The 21,062-nt window shown below is 39.6% G+C and overlaps 1 protein-coding gene across 1 annotated transcript in view; it reads right to left on the bottom strand.

Annotated features, from left to right (window-relative positions):
- The window catches only part of Mtpn (myotrophin), a 34,735-nt gene extending 24,630 nt beyond the window's left edge, over nt 1-10,105 (bottom strand). The window contains exon 1 of the mRNA XM_055602121.1: nt 9,802-10,105. Coding sequence (XP_055458096.1) covers nt 9,802-9,873 — 72 coding nt within the window. The 5' untranslated portion in view covers nt 9,874-10,105. The remainder of the gene's footprint in view (nt 1-9,801) is intronic.
- Between the last annotated feature and the right edge of the window lie 10,957 nt (nt 10,106-21,062).

Genomic DNA, 21,062 nt, shown 5'->3' with positions numbered 1-21,062 from the left:
CTGACCTGGAATCCTATCCTTCCGTGATTTACCTGTGAAGAGTTATGGAAAGTTACTCATTTCCCACTGTAAGGCAAGGGTAAGGCTTAATGAAATGTGTACCTCTATGTACATTGCTGTGTTAACTATATACATACAACAGAGTACTCAAAAAGTGCAGATTCTGATTTGAATCTGATATTTTACAGTGTTGATTCTTCTTTCTACTGGAACCAACATAAATTTACTATGGAGCTTATATCATCCATTTTATAGAGTTGCATTTTAGTAACAAGATGTAAAGCTACTTTCTAAGTTTTATCCATATTTCATGTATTTAAAAAAAACAATTTATTCAGAACCCATACAATCATCACATTTGCTGTTTTCTTGTACACTCAAATGAATCCCCCACTACCCTCAAAAAGTCACATATCCTTAGAAGCATTAACTTTTGTTGTGTTCATGTTTACCTAATACAATGGCTGGCACGGTTAGATGCTCAACTGGGTATTTGCTGAATTAATTATGAATGAAGCAATGAAAACTGTGTTAACTAGCTTTCTCTTTCACTGCTGGAGTTAGAAACCAAACCATGTCATAGGACTGGCACCAGAACCAGGGAGAGAATTCTAGAATATTTTCCTGAACATTTTAACAGCAGAAAGGATTCTCTGGAAATTCCTTTCAGTTTAAGAACTCAAGTTAACTTCTGTTTGTATATTTGTAAATAATGATTCCTAATGCTCAATTTATAGAATAATCCCACATTTCTTGCCTAAGGTTTAAATTCGCTAGAGAATGTGCTTTTTAGTTCAGAGAATTTTAGTTTAATTTCTCTCTCTTCCATTTACCTACACATGGATTTCTACACTTGTTTTCATTACCATAAGGATTTCTGAAATATATTTTTGGAAACATTCACCCTCAAAATAAAAGTTCTATATTTTTATTATATATCTTATTTATTTTAGATGTCAAAATCTTGAGGATAAAGATGAAATTTATTGGATACATTCATTTTTTTTTTCCAACATCAGTCTGTATGATGAACAATCTACTATGTATGGCTAATGGGTCAAATCAGGTGTGTTGTTTTTTTTTTTATTTTTGATAAGTTTTATTGAAACACAAACTGCACATTCAACTGTTTGGTTGTTTACATACTATCTATGCCTGTTTCTGCACAACAGCAGCAATAGGGATCATATGGCTGGCAAGTCCTAACATAGGCACTAACTAATCATTTATGAAAACAAGGCCAAGTTTGCCAGCCTCTTGCCTTAGCCTCCTCTAAGCCTTCTCTTAGTAAACAATCTACCCAGACAGCATAAATAACAAACATCACCGCACAGCTGCAGTATGTATATGTTGCTCTGTTTCAACAGTCTCTTTAAAACCTGCATAAAATATGTGAGTTGGCTATATCATGATACTCGTTCAGATGAGGATGCTGAGGCTTGAACTGGTGCTTTTATGTCACTATTAAAAAAAAACAAACTGATGATTATTTTTCATAAAGCATCAAGTGCAAAACTTTACTGCCAAGTTAGATGGATGGTTTTGAAACCACTTAATTCCAAAATGATAGTCACAAGACAAAGTCAAAATTGTTAAGATATGTAGACAACTACTGTCATTAAAATCATGGGAAACTGCATAACGTTCACCAAATTTAAAACCAAGAGTTTGAACACTAAGGACTATTTTTTTTTTTAAGAAAAGAAAGCATTTACACCAAGAAGAGGCATATCTAGTAAACCAATTTCAGAAAAAAAAAAAAAAAAAAAGGACTAGCTTTCCCAAATAGCAATCCAATCCAATCCAATCCAATCCAAATTTAACTAGACTGTATGCTAGATGAGAGAAATGTGACAATAACTGGGAATACAAAGGTAATTTCTTTCAACTAAAACTGAGCAACAGAGGCCCATTCAGATTTACTAACAAGTGTAACACACTGTACAAGACACTAATGTAGCTCTCCGAACTGCGAAGAAATGTGTAAGACATAAAGCTTACAGTCAAGAAACAAAGATTAAAATCTGTCACAAGAACGACATGGACAAGAGGTGGCCACTACAACCTTTACTGCCCTCCGCTCTGCATACACTTTTATATTCAGTTCTAGCCAGAAGCATTCACTTAGTCATATTTGGGTTTTAAGTCCATTTCCTGTGTGGGCGGGAGAAAGCAATTTATTTCTTGGATTTTGTTGCGGTATGGGCCAGGCTTCACATTTCATCAAGATTTGTATTGAACAGCAGGAAACTCCAAAAGATCAGGAAGGGGCTTCAGTTGCTGGCAAGCCTCTCCTCATGAGACAAATGCTCCACTCCCCACTAGGCATGGATTGATGAATGCTTCCGGGGACGGAGAGCTGCCTAGTTCTCAGCAGCACTATTTAAATATATAAATAATACTAACCCACTCTACACCTACAAATGCACCTTTCGGGTTTCTTTTCTTTCATTTCTCTCGCTATCTTTTTCTAAAGCAGCCACTAAGGCAAAACTTGAACTCTCACTTTCTCTCCTACTTTCCCTTCTCCTTTCTCTGGCTACTGTCTACTAGGATTTATTTCTCAAAATTAGAATTTGTCAGTTAACTCTAGCTCTCAAAAGTTAAAAAAAAACAAAAACAAAAACAAAAAATTCCATAGCATGAATACTGCAAGAAAACTTAAGAGATGCTAAGATGCCATACTGGTGAAACTGTGGAAGTTGGGAGCTTTGTTTAACAAAACACATGAACAAAAACTTGAATGTAAACAGCCATAGGGGCTTGCTTCTCAATATGGTGGTAGGAAAGCTGATAGAAATTTGGGGGTGTATGTACTTGCTACTCTAAGGCTAGTTGCTGCCCCTGGGAAGGGATTTAGGTCCTCCCAGTGAGGACCACTAGCAAAGCCTGAGTTTGGCCTCTTCCAGCTCACTAGCCTAACTTTACTGTCTGTCATGCGGCTGGTACTTCACTCCTCGCCAGCACTCAATCTTGCCATGTACTATGATGTGACACAGAAAATAAAGATTTTACCACATATGAGCATATGAGCCAGTGCCAGGTCCATGCCCCTAAACCTTCAGAACTAATTAAACTAATTAAAGCCTCTTTTTTATTACTACGTTAGATGCTTTAAGTAGTTCATTCTAGCAAGTTAAAAAGCTGCCTGGCAAAAGCAGAAATTTACCATATAGGTTGAGTAGGACAGAAACCCCAATATTGCTAGAAAAGGAGTAGCTAGTAAAAAGTACTTCATTAGAAAACACAATAGTTGATGAAAAAAATATACTCACTTCAGATTTAGGAAAACCTAATTGAAGTCCCAATTAACTAGCAAGGTCCTGGTTAAGACCCTTAACCTCCAAGTTTTCCTTATATAAGAGTTGGACCTTTTGGTTGTTGTTCTTATTTTAAACCAATTTTAAAATGTAGCAAAATAATGAACTTTACCATAGAATTTCACACATATTTATCAATTGTTCTAATTGGTCCTTTTTCTACTGTATCTCATCACTGGATCCTTTCTTTTAACCAAATTCCTCCCTTTGCAATTCATGACATATATATTCTATTACCCTATCTTTGCCCTCAATCCCCTTCAGATTTCTTCCTTCTCATGATCTCCCTTCTGGTTTCATGCCCACATACAATTTTAAATCTGTTACATATGGGTACTTGTCTTTCTAAGATTTGCTTACTTCACTTAAGATAATGATTTAGTTTCAACTATTTCTCTTCAAATATCACGATTTCACTTTTCTTTATGAGTGCATAAATTCTATTCTGAACATGCATATTTTCTCAATCCATTCATCTGTTAATGATTCTACTTCCTAGCCCTTGTGAACAGGAAAAATAAACATGGATGTTCAAAAGTGAACTAGGTGTCTTTTAAGTAGCTTTGCCTACAAACATACTTACAATTATTAACAACAGCTAATAAGGATTGAACATTACCATGTGTGCTGGCTAGTTTTTATGTTAACTTCACATAGGCTGGAGTCATTTGAGAGGAAGGAACCTGACTTGAGAAAATAATTCAACAAGATCAAGTTGTGGGGTATTTTCTCAATTAGTGACTGATGGGGGAGGGCCCAACCCACTATGGGTGGTTGCTTTCCATGGGCTGCTTGTTCTGGATTTTAAGAAAGCAGGAGGAGTAAGCCATAAGAAACAAGCCAGTAAGCAACATTTCTCCATAGCCTCTGCATTAGCTCCTGCCTGCCTCTCAGTTCCTGCCATGTCTGCTTGGCTTCCCTCAATAGACTGTGACTTGAGATGTGTAAGCCAAACAAACCTTTCCTCCTCATGTTGCCTTTGGTCATGGGGTTTCAACATAGTAATAACCCAAAGACACTGTGACAGGCACATTATATAATTCAGCAAAGTACGCTCCTACTTTACTACTCCAAATAAGTGACTAACAGTCAAGTCACAAGACTTTTGTAGAACAAGCAGCTAAAATTAAGAGATGCACTGGGAACAACATTTACATGACAAAAAAACTCTCTTTAATTTATAGAACTTATACAAATCTACAAATGGGCCAAATATATAATTTACAAAAATGAACAAAAGGTACAGATAAGAAATGGGAGCAAGGCTGGAGAGATGCCTGCTCTTCCAGGGGACAATTCCAGGTTCAATTCTCATGCCCCATATCACAGCTCACAACTGTCCGTAACTCCAAGATCTGATACCCTCACACAGATATACTTGTAGCCAGGCAAGGTGGAGCTTGCAAGAGCGAGAAAGAAAAGAAACGGGAGCCAGATGTGACCAAAGCAGGAGGAACTTTAAGTTCAAGGCCAGCCTAGATTACATAGTATGTTCCAGGATAGACTGGACTAATGAACAAGACCCAAATCCAAAGGTGAGAGCACAGAACATTATTTTATATCCATACAATGGAATATCATGAATCATTTCAGAGTAACTAATTCCAATAAAAAGCATTAAAGATAAAACAGGAATTAAGAAGAGCAAATGCAGTGAGTTTAAAGAACTTTTAAATGGGGAAAATGGATGAGTACTGAATTTCTAATGTTCTTCTGATACTACTACACAAACCTCTTTAGAATGGCTAATTTTGCTCAGAGACAGAGGAGGAGGGGGTCTTCACCTTTTAGGTACCAATGGCTGAATTTTCTTTTTAATTATTTTGTTTTTTTGTATTAAATACAGTTTATTTGTTTTGTATCCCAGCTGTAGCCCTCTTCCTTATTCCCTCCCAATCCTACCCTCCCACCCTCATCTCTTCCCATGCCCCTCTCCAAATCCACTGATAGTCCTATCAGTCTGACCCTAGCTTATTATCAGGTCTCATCAGGACTGGCTGCATTGTCCTCCTCTGTGGCAAGGCTGCTCCCTCTGCTCAGGGGGAGGTGATCAAAGAGCCAGCCCCTGAGTTCATGTCAGAGACAGTCCCTGTTCCCCTTACTAGGGTACCCACTTTGATACTGAGCTGTCATGGGCTACATCTGAGCAGGAGTTCTAGGTTATCTAAGTTAAACCCATGAATGGTCCTTGGTTGGAGTATCAGTCTCAGAAAAGACCCCTGTGCCCAGATTTTTGGTTCTGTTGTTCTCCTTGTGGAGCTCCTGTTCCTTTCAGGTCTTTCTATCTCCCCCTTCTTTCAGAAGATTCCCTGCACTCTGCCCAAAGTTTGGTTATGAGCCTCAGCATCTGCTTTGATACACTGCTGGGTAGAGTCTAATCTATGTCTGAATTAATCTGACTTTGCCCTCCCCCCAAACATGTGTATGCTGTACTGTGTGCATACATCTGTGGATGCACATGCATGCACACAGGTGCTACTGCATGTTTGTGCATGAGTTTGTGAAGGCCAGAAATTGATGATGGGTGTCTGTCTTCCTTGATCATTCTCCACCTTACTAAACTTGCTGATTTAGCTAATCTAACTAGCCAGCTTTTTATAGTGATGCCGTCTCTGAATCCTGGGTGCTGGGCCTCTGAACTCCATTATACAGGCTTCGGCAAGAAGTGATTTACCTGCTGGACCATCTCCCTAAGCCCCTAATTTTATTTCTTAAAATTCCTAGGATAGGAGGGTTATGAATTAATTTTTGTCTTCTGTATATTTTTGTTGAAAGATCCTTTGTTATTATTTCATCTGGGAAAACATAAAACTTAAATAGAAAGTATTTATGCTGTACTAAATTTTCTGTTTTTACTGATAGCAACTCCATTTCCTACAAGCTGATAGAAGCTTTCTTACAGGCTCACCAGCCAGGTTGTAGAAAGAACAACAAAGTAATAAATTTTTATAGGAAAAACATCCTGCTAGACAAAAATGTTTGAAAAGGGAAACAAAATAAAACAAAGGAATAAATGCAAGATCATTGAAGCTGGACCACTTTAAAAATGTCATTTTTTTTTTTTTTTTTTAAGAAAAGTGAAAAAATATCCCAGTAAGTCTTCCAGTTTCTAAAGATTAAACTAGATACCTCCCTTGGATTGGAGAGATCCTCTCCTTTCACATGATGTACAACTGTTACTTTCCAAGCCTACTAAAGTGTCAAAGGCATGTATTAGGGAGAAGCCACGAGAAAGGGAAGTTAAGAGACCTAATGTACCGTGTTTCAGAGCCAGTGAAACAGAAGTACATGTAAACAAGAGACTGCATGTATCAGAGTGGTGGGAGAATACAACGGCTGCTCACCAGCACAACTTACAAGCACCCCCAGATGGAACCTTGGGTCCTCAAAAGCTATGGTAGAACTTATCTCTAAATAGTCAAGGGAACCACTATCATTCTGCCCCAATCTTTAATTTTTTTATACACAGTAGCAACCATCCCCCTTAGTTATCGGAGTTTGCTGAGCAACGAAGGCCACAAGTATGTGAAGATGCTAACAGCAAGGAATTCTGAAAGCCCTACACAGCCTATGGAAGTGAGTTCAAATTTCAGTCCTACCACCCACTCAAGAACTTCAAGATCTTGGGCAAATTAATCTTTACCTATAAAGTGTCTAAAATTACACTCATGGGTTGATTCAATAAGGAAATGAAATAACATCTATATATTACATTACAATGGCCAAGTATATAAAATGTTAAAAACATATTCTTTTTTAAAGTGTTTAAACAATTATGAATAGAAACCTCAGAAATTTAGTTACCCATTTTTTTCTAAGGCCAACAGATACAATGTTACCTTTTTCTGGACTGTTGTTCAGGATCACAATTACAAACATAAACAACAAGATTATGATCATGAAAAATAATTTCTACCAGCTGCCAAAATAATCATTGAACGGATACAACCTGAACAAGACAATCTGGTGCAAATTTATGTTTAACAGATAGCCATATTTATGCTAATTATTTCTCAACTGTTACAATTAAATAAAAAGCCTTCTCTCTCTGTCTTCATTCATAGTCAGGACTAAGTTCTTTCAGCAAGCCTCTTATTTTCTTAATGGGCTGACTTTAAGCTTTAGTACCCTAAGAAAATGGAAAAACACAACTACTTTAAAGCAAACTGATACTGCTTTAAAAAATGTATATGCTTTAGATTCAGACAGTCTTTGGTTTAAATCCAAGTTGGGATAGTCTGCAACCTTATCAAATTATTTAACTCCTCCAAACCTTAATTTCCTCATTGTTAAAATGGGGATATTGAAATAAGATGGTTAAAGTTGAAAATGAGCTTAAAAAAAATCTCAAAGTGCTATCTACTACCTTGTAACAAACTAATCAGGTAAAAGATAATTACTATTATATAACTAATAAAGTTTATTAAAAGCTAATGGAAGAACTTCTTACTAGGAACATATGCTTTTAATGTGTGAAACTCCTTCAGGTTATATGGAGATACAAAAATGAAAAGGAACATAGCATCTACTATCCAGAAGCTCAGGGCTTAAGGAAGGACAGACACGCAGCAAAATCAGTGACCAGGCAAATGAAACAGTGTAAGAAGCTCAGCTCCCTTTCACATTAAGATGATTTTTGGAAGAGGTGATATTTAGGCTAAGAGGACAAACATGAATTCACCGGCTTGGAGGCTAACTTTTGAAGATGACTTGGTCAAACAGGATGTAAGAGGACATGGACAAATCTACTCTAAGAAATACAAGTCAGGGTCTGGAGTTTAGCTTTCAGACAGGTGAGAAAAACAATCCCTCAACATTTCACAATGGCTCAGTAGACCAAAAGCGGAGCTGGAAGTGAAGTAGATTCACAAGACGTAGAATCCATCACCAAGTTGGAGAAGGGAGTTCATCCAGAAAATAACATGCTTAAATAAATACGATCCCTTCAGCTAACTATCTAAGATGACCAGGATGGGAAATGAAAAAACCAAATCACGAAAATAAACTTCAGGCTGGAAAATGCAGCAACTAACTTGAAGCGTGCTAAGACTGGAGAGTGAAGTAAGGTAGTCTTGACAGCCCTCAGATAGTCTCCCAGTTTCCAGTTCAGATGAATGGTTCAGTCATGAAGTTGTACTTAACGTGAAGACAATAGAAACAATTTCATGCATGTTATTTTTGTAACTGTAAATTCAGGTAGTCTTTATCAATGTTTTGTACTTTAAATCACATAAGTTGTGAGCACAGAAAAAACAAGAGACATTCACTTACACAGACTAGATGGTGTTCCACTGGTTGATGTATTTTTCTTTTTCCCTTCATTGAAAGGTTTCAATTGATTCAGGTTTCTGCCTGCTACTAGATAAGGCAGTTCAGAAGGTAGTCTGCCTTAAACACCCATTGCAAACAATTAAGCAAGTCAAATACACGTGAAAAGTCTAAATTAATGGCATCAAATGCAGAAAAATCTAACCAGCCTTATACAATGCTGTAGTTTAAAAACAAAAACGTAAACCTGCTTCTGCTTGCTTCCTAACACAGGCCCGTGAGGCACTGCTCACACCTTTCAAGAACTGAAATCTTGACCGCAGGCTCACACTTGGAAGAGGACCAAGACGCTCGCAGTTGTAAAAACTTTACTTTCGGAAAATAATTTTTTAAAACTATGCAATTACTTTCGGAAAATAATTTTTAAAAACTATGCAATTACTATTATGCAAAAACTATTATACTTACAAAAGGTGCAGTTTTAAGATACAAAGGCAGTTAGCTTAGAACTTTCAAGTCCCTCACAAAGTGGATTTATTTCTATGAATTTGGGTTTCGCTTTGAACTTGGCTTTCTTAACCATATATTTTACCCCGAATACAACGTGATCAGACTGCAGACTTCAGATAAAATCATGGAGTACCCAAAGTTAAAACGCTTTTGAAAAAACTACTAAACACTCCAGATGCCAAATGACAACCTTATCACTGGAAGGAAATAATGCACACACACATATTGTGTGGTGGTGGAGAGGAAAAAGGCCACACCCAAGTTAAGTCTTCACGGTGAAGTGACACCAAGTTTCAGAAATTTAACTATGGCTATTTAGAGCACCTAATTTCACGGTTAACGAATTTCTACGAATTCTTTCCTTTTCCACCAGGCCTCACGTTCAAGAAATCGTTCCTGATTCTAACTCCTTGGGTTACTTCTCAGTAACTCGCTAGTCCAAGATGGAGAAATGCCTCATTCAAAGAAAGACTCCAGTAACTGCTGGTGTAGAAGAGGGCCCAGCTTCTAACGATCGAAGAGCCTACTTGGGCGCCGGTTACCCGAGGGGGTCAGAAAGGCCACAGCCGCCTTAGCAACACAGCGGTTCCCTGGCACCGAACGGCCACAGAGTTCCAGGCCCTTCGGCATCCGGCGCTCTCCCTGGCCGGCGCAGCTCCCGGCGCTCCCTGCGGCCACCCTACCTCGGTGCATCCCCGCTCACCTTGGCCACATAGTCCTTCACCTCATCCAAGTCTCCGTTTTTCAGGGCCCACATGAACTCCTTGTCGCACATCACTGCAGCGGGGGGCCGGCGGGCCGGGCAGAAGTGGCGGGTACGCCCGACTAGGGGACGCGAGGAAGCGACGTGCCTCAGGCCGCCGGGCGGGCGAGACTGTGGGCCGCGGCGACCGTAGCGGGGAGAGAAAGTTCTCTTGCAGCCGCGGGGCCCAGCAGAGCAGGTTCCGCCTGGCTGGAGAGAAGCAGGACGCTTGCACTTCCGGTTCACGCCCCGCTAGGACCCGCCTCCGGCTTCCTCTTCCTCTTCCTCCCACTAGAACGCCTGGCTCGGAACCCCACCTCGGCTGCTTACCCCGGAGGAGCACTTGTGCGCAGGCGCATTGTTCCGGCTTGCCAACGCGGAGGAGAGGCGTGGTCCAGTGGGCGGGGCCAAGAGGCTGAGTGACAGGGCTCTTGGAGATCTGGAATTTCAGGGTCTAAACCTGCGAAGGTTTACAGGGTTTTAGGTGAGAGTATGACACTACCACTCCACTACAGAGGGGAAAGTTAGTCTTCGAGGGCTCACTTTCTAATAATCCCAATAATTTATATTAATAATAATAATAACAAAAACATAAATAATGTGTTTACCTTAGATGGTCTCGCTTTCCAACTTTAAATCATAAACAAACAAACAAAAACAACCCAGTTTGAAAAATTTTTATTGAGAATTTCATCTATGCATATTACATATTTAGATAAAATCCAATCCCGATTCCCTCTCCTGTTTTTCCCCATCTCTGCCACCACTTTTCCTTACTCAACCTTTCCCCTTAAAAGAAAAGACGTTTTTATTTATGTGTATAGATGTTTTGCCAGAACGTATGCATTTATGTGTGCAGGTGCTGGAAGAGGCATCAGATCTCAGGGAGCTAGTTACATACAGTTGTGAGCTTTCATGTGGACCATGCTGGGAACCAAACTAGGATCCTCTGCAAGAGCAGCAAGTGTTCTTAACCTCTGAGCATCTCTCCAGCACTTCTCTTTTGTGTTTTGAGCCTGCTGTGTCCACTTGGTGCTTCCTGTGTGTACATGCACGTAGGACCGGCTTTGTTTCATCTTTAGGACTGAATTCCTAGTCTTAAGACATCTCTCTTGCTCCCTTGCTTCTTTCTCCTCCCCCTCCCCATCACCACTCCTGGCTTTTTTCCTTCCTTTCCTTAACTAGGCAGTATTGGTTGGAACTCTGGAGACCCTGCTGTTCACCAAAAAGAAATAAGAAGAAAAAAATGAAGCAAAATTTTGCCCAGAAGGAATTCTTCAACACTTAGCTAAGACAAAGATGCCAATATGTTTATTTTTAATTGTATACTATGTGCACACACATACACACACACACACACACATACACATACAGATGTATGCATGTAGGACGAAGGTGCTACAGCATCCATAGGAGAGTTCTTTATTTCTACTCTGTGGGTCCTGGTGGACCTAGGTCACTATCCGGCTTTGCTGCAAGCATCTTTACTGGGTGAACCATCTTGCCAGCTCAACAATGTAAATTTAGTACATTAGTACTGTGCATTATGTTCTATGATGGGAAATACTTCAGTGTGTGATGGTGATTAAAAACTAGCTCATTTTTCTGACCAGCAAATGACAGCTAACAAACATGTTTAGCATAATCTGCATTAAAAATGTGTGTGGTTTAAGAAACGCTCACTTTTTAGTTGATTTGTAGCCACAAAAGTATTTTTCTGAAGCCAGTTTGGTTCTTAGGATTTGGCTCAAACATCTTATAATTCCGGTGAATTCTATCATATAATACTAATGATTCAAATGTATATATCCAAAAACGTTGAGAAAAAAATCTTACAGGAACTCTTATGAATATAGCCTATTATTTATTATTCAGTAAACAAATAAACCAAACTAGTTTATTTCTGTATCACAAACTACAGAGGTTGGAAGCACAGTGGAGTGAAATGCACAGGATTTTAAGTATACAATGCACTCTGACGGATTTTGTGTCACCTTCAGCAAGTTATTTAACCCTTTGCTTCAAATTTTGTGGATTAATGCTGTTTGGTGAGTATGTGTGCATTTGCTATCATTTAATAACAATTGCTAAAGACTTCACATCACAAAGGAAAGCCTCTGAACAGTTAAGAGCATCTTACATAGTTATTCTCTTCATTTTTATTATGATTGTTGAGAATACAAATCTATTTGCCCAACAATGACATCTTTCTGGAAGGAAACTTCAGTTAAAAAAAAAAAGGAAGGTGAGTTTCACTTAAGTGTTTTAAGCTTTTATATTTAAAATAGGACCTTGTCTCATAGTTTCTAAACTGAGCTAATTCTCCATACTTTCAGATTAGATAAATGGCCTCACCAGCCACCAAGACACCAAAACCAGAAACATGAACATTACAATAGCACCAGCTATTCCCAACTTTCCCCTAACCCAACCTTTAAGGTCCCTCAAAATACTTCAGAATTAGTGGACTTCAGAATTGATCCTTACATTCACCCAAGAAGACAGAGAGAGACTTTCAGCTGATATCATTTTTACTGTCATCCTGTTCCAGGTAATTTTTCACACGGAGTGTTACTGTTTTAAAGCACAAACAAAGCATCCATTCCTGTCTTAAGTGTTCAGTAGTTTCCTGGTGTACATACTGTTTGTATGTCCATCAGGGCCCTCTATGATCTTCTCTGGAAAACCCTAATCCCATGACATTCCTTTAAACATTGCTTCTTGTGTTTCCATCTATCTTACCTTCTGTCATTTTCATGAAAAGCCAGCCTATGGTCTTCATGTATGTTATTTACTGTCCAGGATTCTCTTTTAATTCTTACTGGCTCTTTCCAATCTTTGAGATTTGCATGCGGCTGTTACCTTTAGTGAGGTTGCTAAAACTACTCACTTCAATCATATAGCCTTTTTTTTTTTTTCAATTCATGGTGTTTAGCTCAAATATTTTTATTTTTACATTTACCTATTTTGGAAGATCTTTGTGGTATTCAATAAATGCTTCTTTTTGTCTGTCGAAGGCATTCTGGTGCGAGAGAGAATTGCTTTTCCTGGATTCTTTGTAGTTGAGTAATTTCATGTAACTAATTTTGGCCTCTTGCTATGAGTCCAAACAAGTGATATGAGTCACTGCCAGCCTGGCTAGTTCAAGACTCTCTAGAACCCAGTTTTTTCTTCTGCTGTAGCAATGAACGACACTCAAGTCAGTGATGACCTAGGCAACCAGGGATCCTGTAGGAGCACATGCACAGAGCTCTCCCCATCCTATGATGAATATGTAGTATGATTGAGACAAGTCATTGTTTTAACCACTAAGGTGTAGATGTTTACATATAAACGGAAATGATAGAAGTCACGAGGATGGTGATTCATATTCACAGGAGCAGAAGATTGAGAAAGACTCTTATGAGAACGTGGTGAAGCCTGGAGGCAAATAATGCAATCCACATGCTTGTAGCTGTAGTGGAAGAGGCTGGAAATAGAAACCCAGTTTCCTGTGTTGGTAAATAGAGACAAATAAATTACACAAAACAGTACAGGAAAAGATCAACCTAGAAAACAGCTGTCCAGTTTGCAAATAAAAATGCAAGTGACCCTAAGAGATGCCTCAGAGTTAAGAGTGTGTACTACTTTTTGAGCAGAGAGTCCAGTTTCCAGCAACCAGGTTGGGCAGTGTGTAACTAATTGCCTGTAACTTCAACTCCAGTGCCCTCTTCAGGCCTTCACTGGCACTGGCACTCATGTGTACATTCCCACACACAGATACAGACATATACACACATGTATATGTATGAGTATGTGTATGTATATGTATATATTTAAAATAAAATGTTTGAAAAACTAAGTCAATTATAGGGAGCCCAAACATGTGGAAATATGAGCAATTAGAAGAAATAAATGATTTTTCATTTTCAGTTATTAAAAATAAACAAAAAGAGAGGAGATACACACACAGAGAGAAACAAAGGTTAGAATGTAGACTTATGGACAGAGTCACATTGTGGATTCAAATAGTATTTCACTAATACAAAAGACCACATGTATTGCTAGCCTATAGGCTGAAAGAAACAAGAAAGAAATAAGCAAGAAATGACAGTGGCTAGTATTAGGACACATAGAGCACACTCGGATCAACTGTAGAAACAACTGAGTGAACTTTCAAGAGTAAGGCAAATGGCCTATCATTCATATTTTTAGAAAACTGTGGATAGTCTTGAAATGATTCAGGGCCTCTTCCTCTGTATACAGAATGTAGTTTGAGAAAGTTACTTGAACTCTAAGGAGCACATATTCTCCACTACTTACTCAAGTTGAGAAGTGAGAGCATGGAAAGAACCCTTCAGGAGAACGTAGCTAAGAACTGCCAAAAGCCATGGACCAGAGGATTTGACCTGGGGCCTAATCAAAGACCACCCCTCCCCCAAGGGGCTCCTTGCAATACCTGGGCAAGGTTGCAAAATTGCCATAGAATATGATTAGTGTCTCTATCCCATTCTTCCTCTTTTTGAATGGGAGTGGTTATTGTGGTTATCATGTTCCCACATACATCTGTGTACTAGGCACAAGGGAAGGGTACTTTGTTCCTCAGTTAATACTCTCCAGATCAACAAAAGGCATACAAACCCTACTGTGAGACCCTGGGCTTTGAGCTTGATACTCTAGTGCCCTGTATGCTTTGTTTTCTTTTTGTAGTTCTAAATTTTTGAATCTAAGGTCTTGCACTTGCTAGGCAAGCGAACTACCACTGAACTGTGCTTCCTAGGAAATCTGATACTCCAGGCAAGCACTCTACCACAAGCTATGCTCCCCAGTGAGCCCAATACTCTAATAGCATAAAACTTTCGGGACTATTTTCCTTATAAGATGACATAAATTTATTTTGCATGTGGGAAAAAGCAAAACCCCAATATCTAAGGACCAGAAGATTAAACTGATTATCAATAGTTTTTGCTCATATTTTCTCTTTTGGGGAAGTCACTTTGGTCCCTAGGGCTTAAGTGGAGATTTGTGACTAGTTCTGGCAAGTGAGATGGAAACAGAACACTTAACATTTAACAAAATACCTAAGCATTTGATTGCTGTTGTGGGTTTTTTTTTTTTAATCCTTTTCCAAATATACTGGCAACCATAAGCCTAGATATGGAGTAACAGTGTCAAGAAGATTCCCTTGTTGCTCATAGTATACACATAGCATCATTGAGCAGTGTTTTATATTGAATGGCACTAAAATTGTAGGCATTGTATGCTACAGTGAAATACCATATCCCATCTTGAATAATACAACTGCTTCTTATTTATCTCTTGCATTATATTGTAAAATGTTATAATGTATTATAGGATAGAAGATTTAAAGAAATACATTCATTTATCATGGTTCTAAAGGTCAGGAAACCCAAGATCAGATGGTAGTATGATTGAGTTCTGGTAAGAGTCCATTTTCTAGTTTGCCCCCATTGTGAGGAAAAGAAAGAGTTAATATTTGTATTAACTGTGATATTCTCAGAACTGTTGGCTTGTAGTTGATTTCTTTTTTATATCTGTGTAAGCTTCCTAATCCTTATAAACAAATTATAGTTTTATACTTATATAGGGTAGAACATGTTTAACCTAGTTGAAGGACTTTACAATAATTATATTTATAAAGACAGCAGAAAGAAGCAATGCAACAATACTAATTCTACTAGATCTTCAACATAAAATAGTTTTGAAACAAATAATGCAAACATTTTTGTTCAGTACACTAAACTGTTTTAGGAATCAAGAAGGAAGTAATGATTGAAAATAAGAGCTCTATGGTAGTTTGAATGAGAATGGCCATCTCTTAGTTAAGCTTATCACTGCTGTGATAAAACACCATAACCAAAGCAACTTGGGCAGAAAAGAATTATTTGGCTTATGCTTCCTCATCTCCTTCATTAATGATTGAAGGAAGTCAGGACAGGAGGACTCAGACAGGGCAGGAATCTGGAGACAGGACCTGATGGAGAGGCCATGGAAGAGTGCTGCTCACTGGCTTGTTCCCCTTGGCCTGTTCAGCCTGCTCTTTTATAAAACCCAGTACCACCATCCCAAGGGTGGCAACACCCACAATGGGTCCCTCATCAAGGTCCCTCATCAATGTCCTTCAGGCCTGCAGCGGGATTATGGAGGCATTTTCCCAACTGAGGTTCCTTATAAAGACTTTAGTTTGTATGAAGTTGACATAAAACTAGCCAGTTCAGCCTCACCTTCCCCCATCAGGATTATGTGTTGGAATGCTTGGCTTCCAATAGAAGGTTTGGGAATGATTAGGAAGCATGGCCTTGTTGGAGTAGGTGTGGCCTTGTTGGAGGAGGTGTGTCATTGGTAGTAGGCTTTAAGGTTTCAAAAGTTCAAGCTGCACTTCCCTCTGCCTGCTGCCTGCATATTAGGATATAAACCCTTTCAGCTACTGCTTTAGTGCCTGGCCTGTCTGCTTCCTGCCATGATAATCATGACTAACCCTCTAAATACCCCAGTTAAATGGTTTCTTTTATAAGACTTACCTTGGTCATGGTGTCTCTTCATAGCAATAGAACAGTAATTAAGACAAGCCCCCTTCTCATGGAAGAGACAAAGAATAAACAATGTATTCTTCAGGGTCCATTTCAGCTCAGTGTTAAGTGAAGTGCTAAGTGTTAAGTGTTAAGATGAAGCCTAAGAGAGTGTGGTTATCAGCCAGACTGTGCAGAAAGTCTAAATTGGAGGTCTCCATCAAATCCATTTTCTCTGAGTTCAGGAAATTCTTGGGGGAGATAGAAGACACCAGGAGAAGAAGGTCCTTTGAATCAACTAAGCAAGGTGCATATGAGCTCACAGAGACTGAAGCAGCAAGCACAGGGCTACAGGGTCAACATCAGGTCTTCTGCATATATATCATAGCTATCACCTTAGTATTTTAATGGGACTCCTGTCTGTGATAACAAGGGGTCTCTGCCTTTTGTGCCTACTCTTGGGAGTCTTCCCCCTGTTGGGTTTCTGTGTTCAACTTCAATATGTTAGTTTTGTTTCATCTTATATTTTATTTTGTAATGTTTGGTTGTTACCTCTTAGAAGTCTGTTCTTTTCTAATGAGAAACAGGAAGAGGGGATCTGGACGGAAGTGGAGGTGGAGAGGAACTTGGAGGAGAAGAGGGAGGGGTGACTGTAATCAGGATATGTTGGATGAGAAAAGAATCTATCTTCAATAAGAAAAAAAAAGAAAAAAGAAGATAGTGGTTTCAAATAACTATAAAAATTAACTACAGATTCCTGCTGCCAGGGATTTAACTCAATAGTACACTGGCAGGTTTTTCTTCATATGTTTCCAGGTCCCACACCAATTCCCTTACTAGGTATTTAGAAATTAAACAAGAGAATTTTTAAAAAGAGGACGTGGCTATAATGACTCTTGTGTGTGGGAGGCCAACATTAGCTATCTAGAGCAGTCAAAGAAGGGTTGTTAGAGAAGGAACCTCCAAGGACAGACAAAAAGCAACTCACCCATTCAGCATAATGTTCCAGCAGATGGAAGAGCAATTGCAAAGGTCAAGGTAAGCTTAGGCTTGGTGGAATCAGTGATTGGGTTGGCTCTGATGGCAGAAATGGGTAAGTTAAAAATCCAGGCAAATTGTGATGATAATTTGAAGCTGCTAAGCTATTATAAGAAGGAAAACATATGTTTTGTTAATACTTTTCCTACATGGCAAGATCAGCCATAGTGCTGAAATAGTACTAAAACCATGTAGAAAGTCTGTGTGAGTATAACATTCTATTTCCCATCTGTCTGAAACTCTCTTTAAGCCATGTATATTGTTATGTAGATTTAGTGTCCTGACATCTAGCAGTTTTATAAGTTTATGTTTTATGAAGCACTGTAATGGTTTTGATGGGAAATGCCCCCTATTGATTTAGGTATTTGAACAGCTGATCTCCAGTTGGTAGCACTGTTTGTGGAGGTTATAGAACATTTAGGATGCAGAGTCCTGCTGGAGGAAGTACATTACTGGAGACAGTTTTGAGATTTCATAGCCTCATCACACTTCTAGTTTGCTCTCGTGGCTTTCTTTATGGCAAAATGTGATCTCCAGCTTCCTGCTCCGGACACCAGCTGCCATGCTTTCCTTATCATTATGGACTTCATGTTTGAAACCCTAAGCCAAAATAAACTCTTTCATGTGTTGTTTATGGTCAGGTATTTTATCACAGCAACAGAAAAATAACGAATACAGGTTCAGATGTGTTGCCTTGGACAAAAATAGAATAAATTAGAGACAAGCTGTTTCCCCATTAGAAACCCACACCCAGATGGAATCACATAGGTACCACCATTCACCTTTGCTGGTTCCTGAATTTTGGGTATAGTCCATGTTGGGATAAATTATCTCAAATGTGAAATTTGCATCCTAAACGTACAACTGAAAAGCCAAATGTTAAGCTGCTTTATTCAGTTAACAATGATGGCTGAAATGGACCCTGAAGAACTACGCCTGAGGTATAGTTGGCAAAGTTTACCACACTGAAGACTAGAACTCCAACCTTTATGTGTACATGGCAAGTATTTCACATACTGATTTGTTTCCCTGGCCCCTCAGTAAGTAATTTTTTCTTAAAACAAAAATTATACTTTTGATGAGTGGTTCAGTATGTGGATATAAGACCCTTAGATATGGAGGCTGAACGTATGTTTTAAGGCAATGAGATCAAATTTCCAAACATATGCAAACTTCCACAGTTGAGGAACATCAGAAAAAAATATAAGAGGAAATTATGATCTCAAGGAACAGACTTTGGAGAAAAATTCCAGATTGTTAAAATACTAGCAATTGAAGCCAAAAATTTTTCAGGTCTCCAGCATTTACAAGTGATGTGTTGTCCCTAGGCATGTAAAATGCTGTTATATATTTTTTTAAAAGATCATTTCTCTTTGACTTGTGGCATCTAAAGTCACTTCTGCAGCATGCTGAGGAGATGCATCTTCATAACGTGCTCCCTGGTGCCACCCACAAAGGCTGCTTTGAGAACAGTTGGTAAAGGACGCTCCGGGCTCCGAGAGGCAGTGCTGGAGTTCAGTTTGGTTCAGGCAGACGGAAAACAGCAGACCACTGGCCTCTGCAGACGGGCATGGGTGGAGCAGCACTAGAAAGATGGCAGCAGCAATCTGCCCTGACAGGCAGGTGAGTGGCGGAAGCTCAGGAGTTCCACAGCTGGTGGTGATATGGCAGTGTTTACAGCCCCTTAGTTAAGTTGCCGTGCTAATGGCAGAGGGTCTGGGCAAACTCCTGTGCATGGTCAGTTCACAGCCGGAAAGCAGGTCCGGCTGCTGCTCCAAGGCAGTCAGCGGTTCATGGTGGTCAAGCGGGCTTCAGCAGTGACGGAGGCAGCTATGCCTGTCGGGCAGGTCCAGCAGTGAATGCTTCAGGCAGGGGGCGGGAGCGCTTTCTTCCCCAGAATAAATGATGAGTCTCAGGTGGTCTTCTTTATTTCATGTAAAACAGGGCTTATAAACCTTGGGCAGTGGGAGGGGCTCAGGGGTGAATGTGCTTGATTCGATGGGGCTAGGTATGCCAGGGATACTTTATTTGCATGCGGAAGACAGTCCTCTAATAAGAAGGAGAACACGATACTTAATTATCCTATGGGCAGCAGGGGTTGGGGGAAGAACTCTAGATATGGTTGAAAGGTACCAAGATATCTCATTACTGGGAAAGTGTATTTCCAGGAGTTCCTAGGTTCACACTGAACAGGTTTTTTATCAGGGAAGGGTTGGGCCTGTGATATCCCCAAGGGCTATGTGACACTCCTTAGAGGATCTGGGGTTTCCCCAGATCAGGTGGAGAGGTGGGAACCCAGCTGAGGAAGGAAGTCCATAATTTTATTCTCAAGCTCAGGGGCTGTCCAGTAATACCAGACTTTGACCTTAACAGTAGTGTTCAATACTGTTTGAGATGTAGACCATGCTAGACTCACGGAGCAGATGATGTGGGAACTATGAGAACCGCAACGGGAGGCAGTAGCAGCTGGCTGTGTGCGCAGGCGGGACCGGAGTGTTGATGGAAAAAGTGGAAACTTCATACCCCTCTGCCCAGCTCTCACAGGAGTTCTGAGACCCATCTCTCATTTAAAAAAAAAAACTTTATTATTATTACTTAAGTCAGCCGGGGTTAGGTTATATTGCTTCTAACTAAGAACCCAAAATGATATGATCATGTTTGGAAAAGTTACTTTAACAGTAACAAAATGTTTTAAACACTAACTGCAGCCATAGAAGTAGTAATACTAACAGTAGTTAATGATCCTTGAGGGCCTACTATGTGCCAGGCAGGGTTCTGTGTTTATCACATTTATTAACTCACTGAATGCACACCTGAACAACAACAACAAAAAAATTGCATAGTTGAATCTGAGCATTTTGACATCAGGGACCATGTACACAGCAGCTATCAAGTAAAGATCTGCCTACTTAGCTAGGAACTGTTCCCCCAGACCCCAGTCTTTAGATTTCATTGGTAAAGATCCTCTATCTCAGCTATTCTGAATGCCTGGAGGGATAAAGTGCTACATGGGCCTCACTGCTCATGTAGGATAGACTAGGGCATTTGTTTATTAATCCATTCATTCATTTATCCAACACATGTATTTTGGAGTAGCCTGTGCTAAGCAGATTCCTAAAACCGACTGTCATGAGCCTAGCCTCCAGGTAGTCCTGCTTTGAGTAGTTCTCTCATTCAAGATGCCGCTGGGCCAATGACTTGTTATAACCAACACAGTTTGGCAAAAGTGATGAAATACACTCCCATAATTATTTTACACCAGACTGTAATCTCTATACTGTTGATAAGCCATTTCCTTTCTCCCTTAAACATGTTGACAAAGCAAGCGGTCATGAAGCAAGCTTTCATGTTGGAGTAGCAAGGAGCTGAAGGCATCTCCCAGGTAGCCAGGAATAGAGGGCCTCATTGGGACAGTCCTTGAAGCTCTGAACTCTGTCAACAACCATGTGAGGTGAAAGTAGGTCCTTCCTCAGCCAAGTTTTCAGATGAAACTTCAGATCTGCCCAAAGCTTTGAGGACTTTTGAGACATACAGAAGTGATACCTACTAAGCTATGCCTAGGATTCCTGACCCACAGAAACTACAAGGTAAAAACGTGTTGTTTTAAGTTTCTGGGCTTGTTGGAATTTGTCATGAAAAATGGATAATCTATATGACACCTTTAGTGTGTGTTCC

Source organism: Psammomys obesus, unplaced genomic scaffold, assembly GCF_907164565.1.
Source record: "Psammomys obesus unplaced genomic scaffold, mPsaObe1.curated_primary_1811, whole genome shotgun sequence".
Lineage (NCBI taxonomy): Eukaryota > Metazoa > Chordata > Mammalia > Rodentia > Muridae > Psammomys > Psammomys obesus.
The sequence above is the reverse complement of the archived record's forward strand: the minus strand, read 5'-3'. Positions and strand labels throughout refer to the sequence as shown.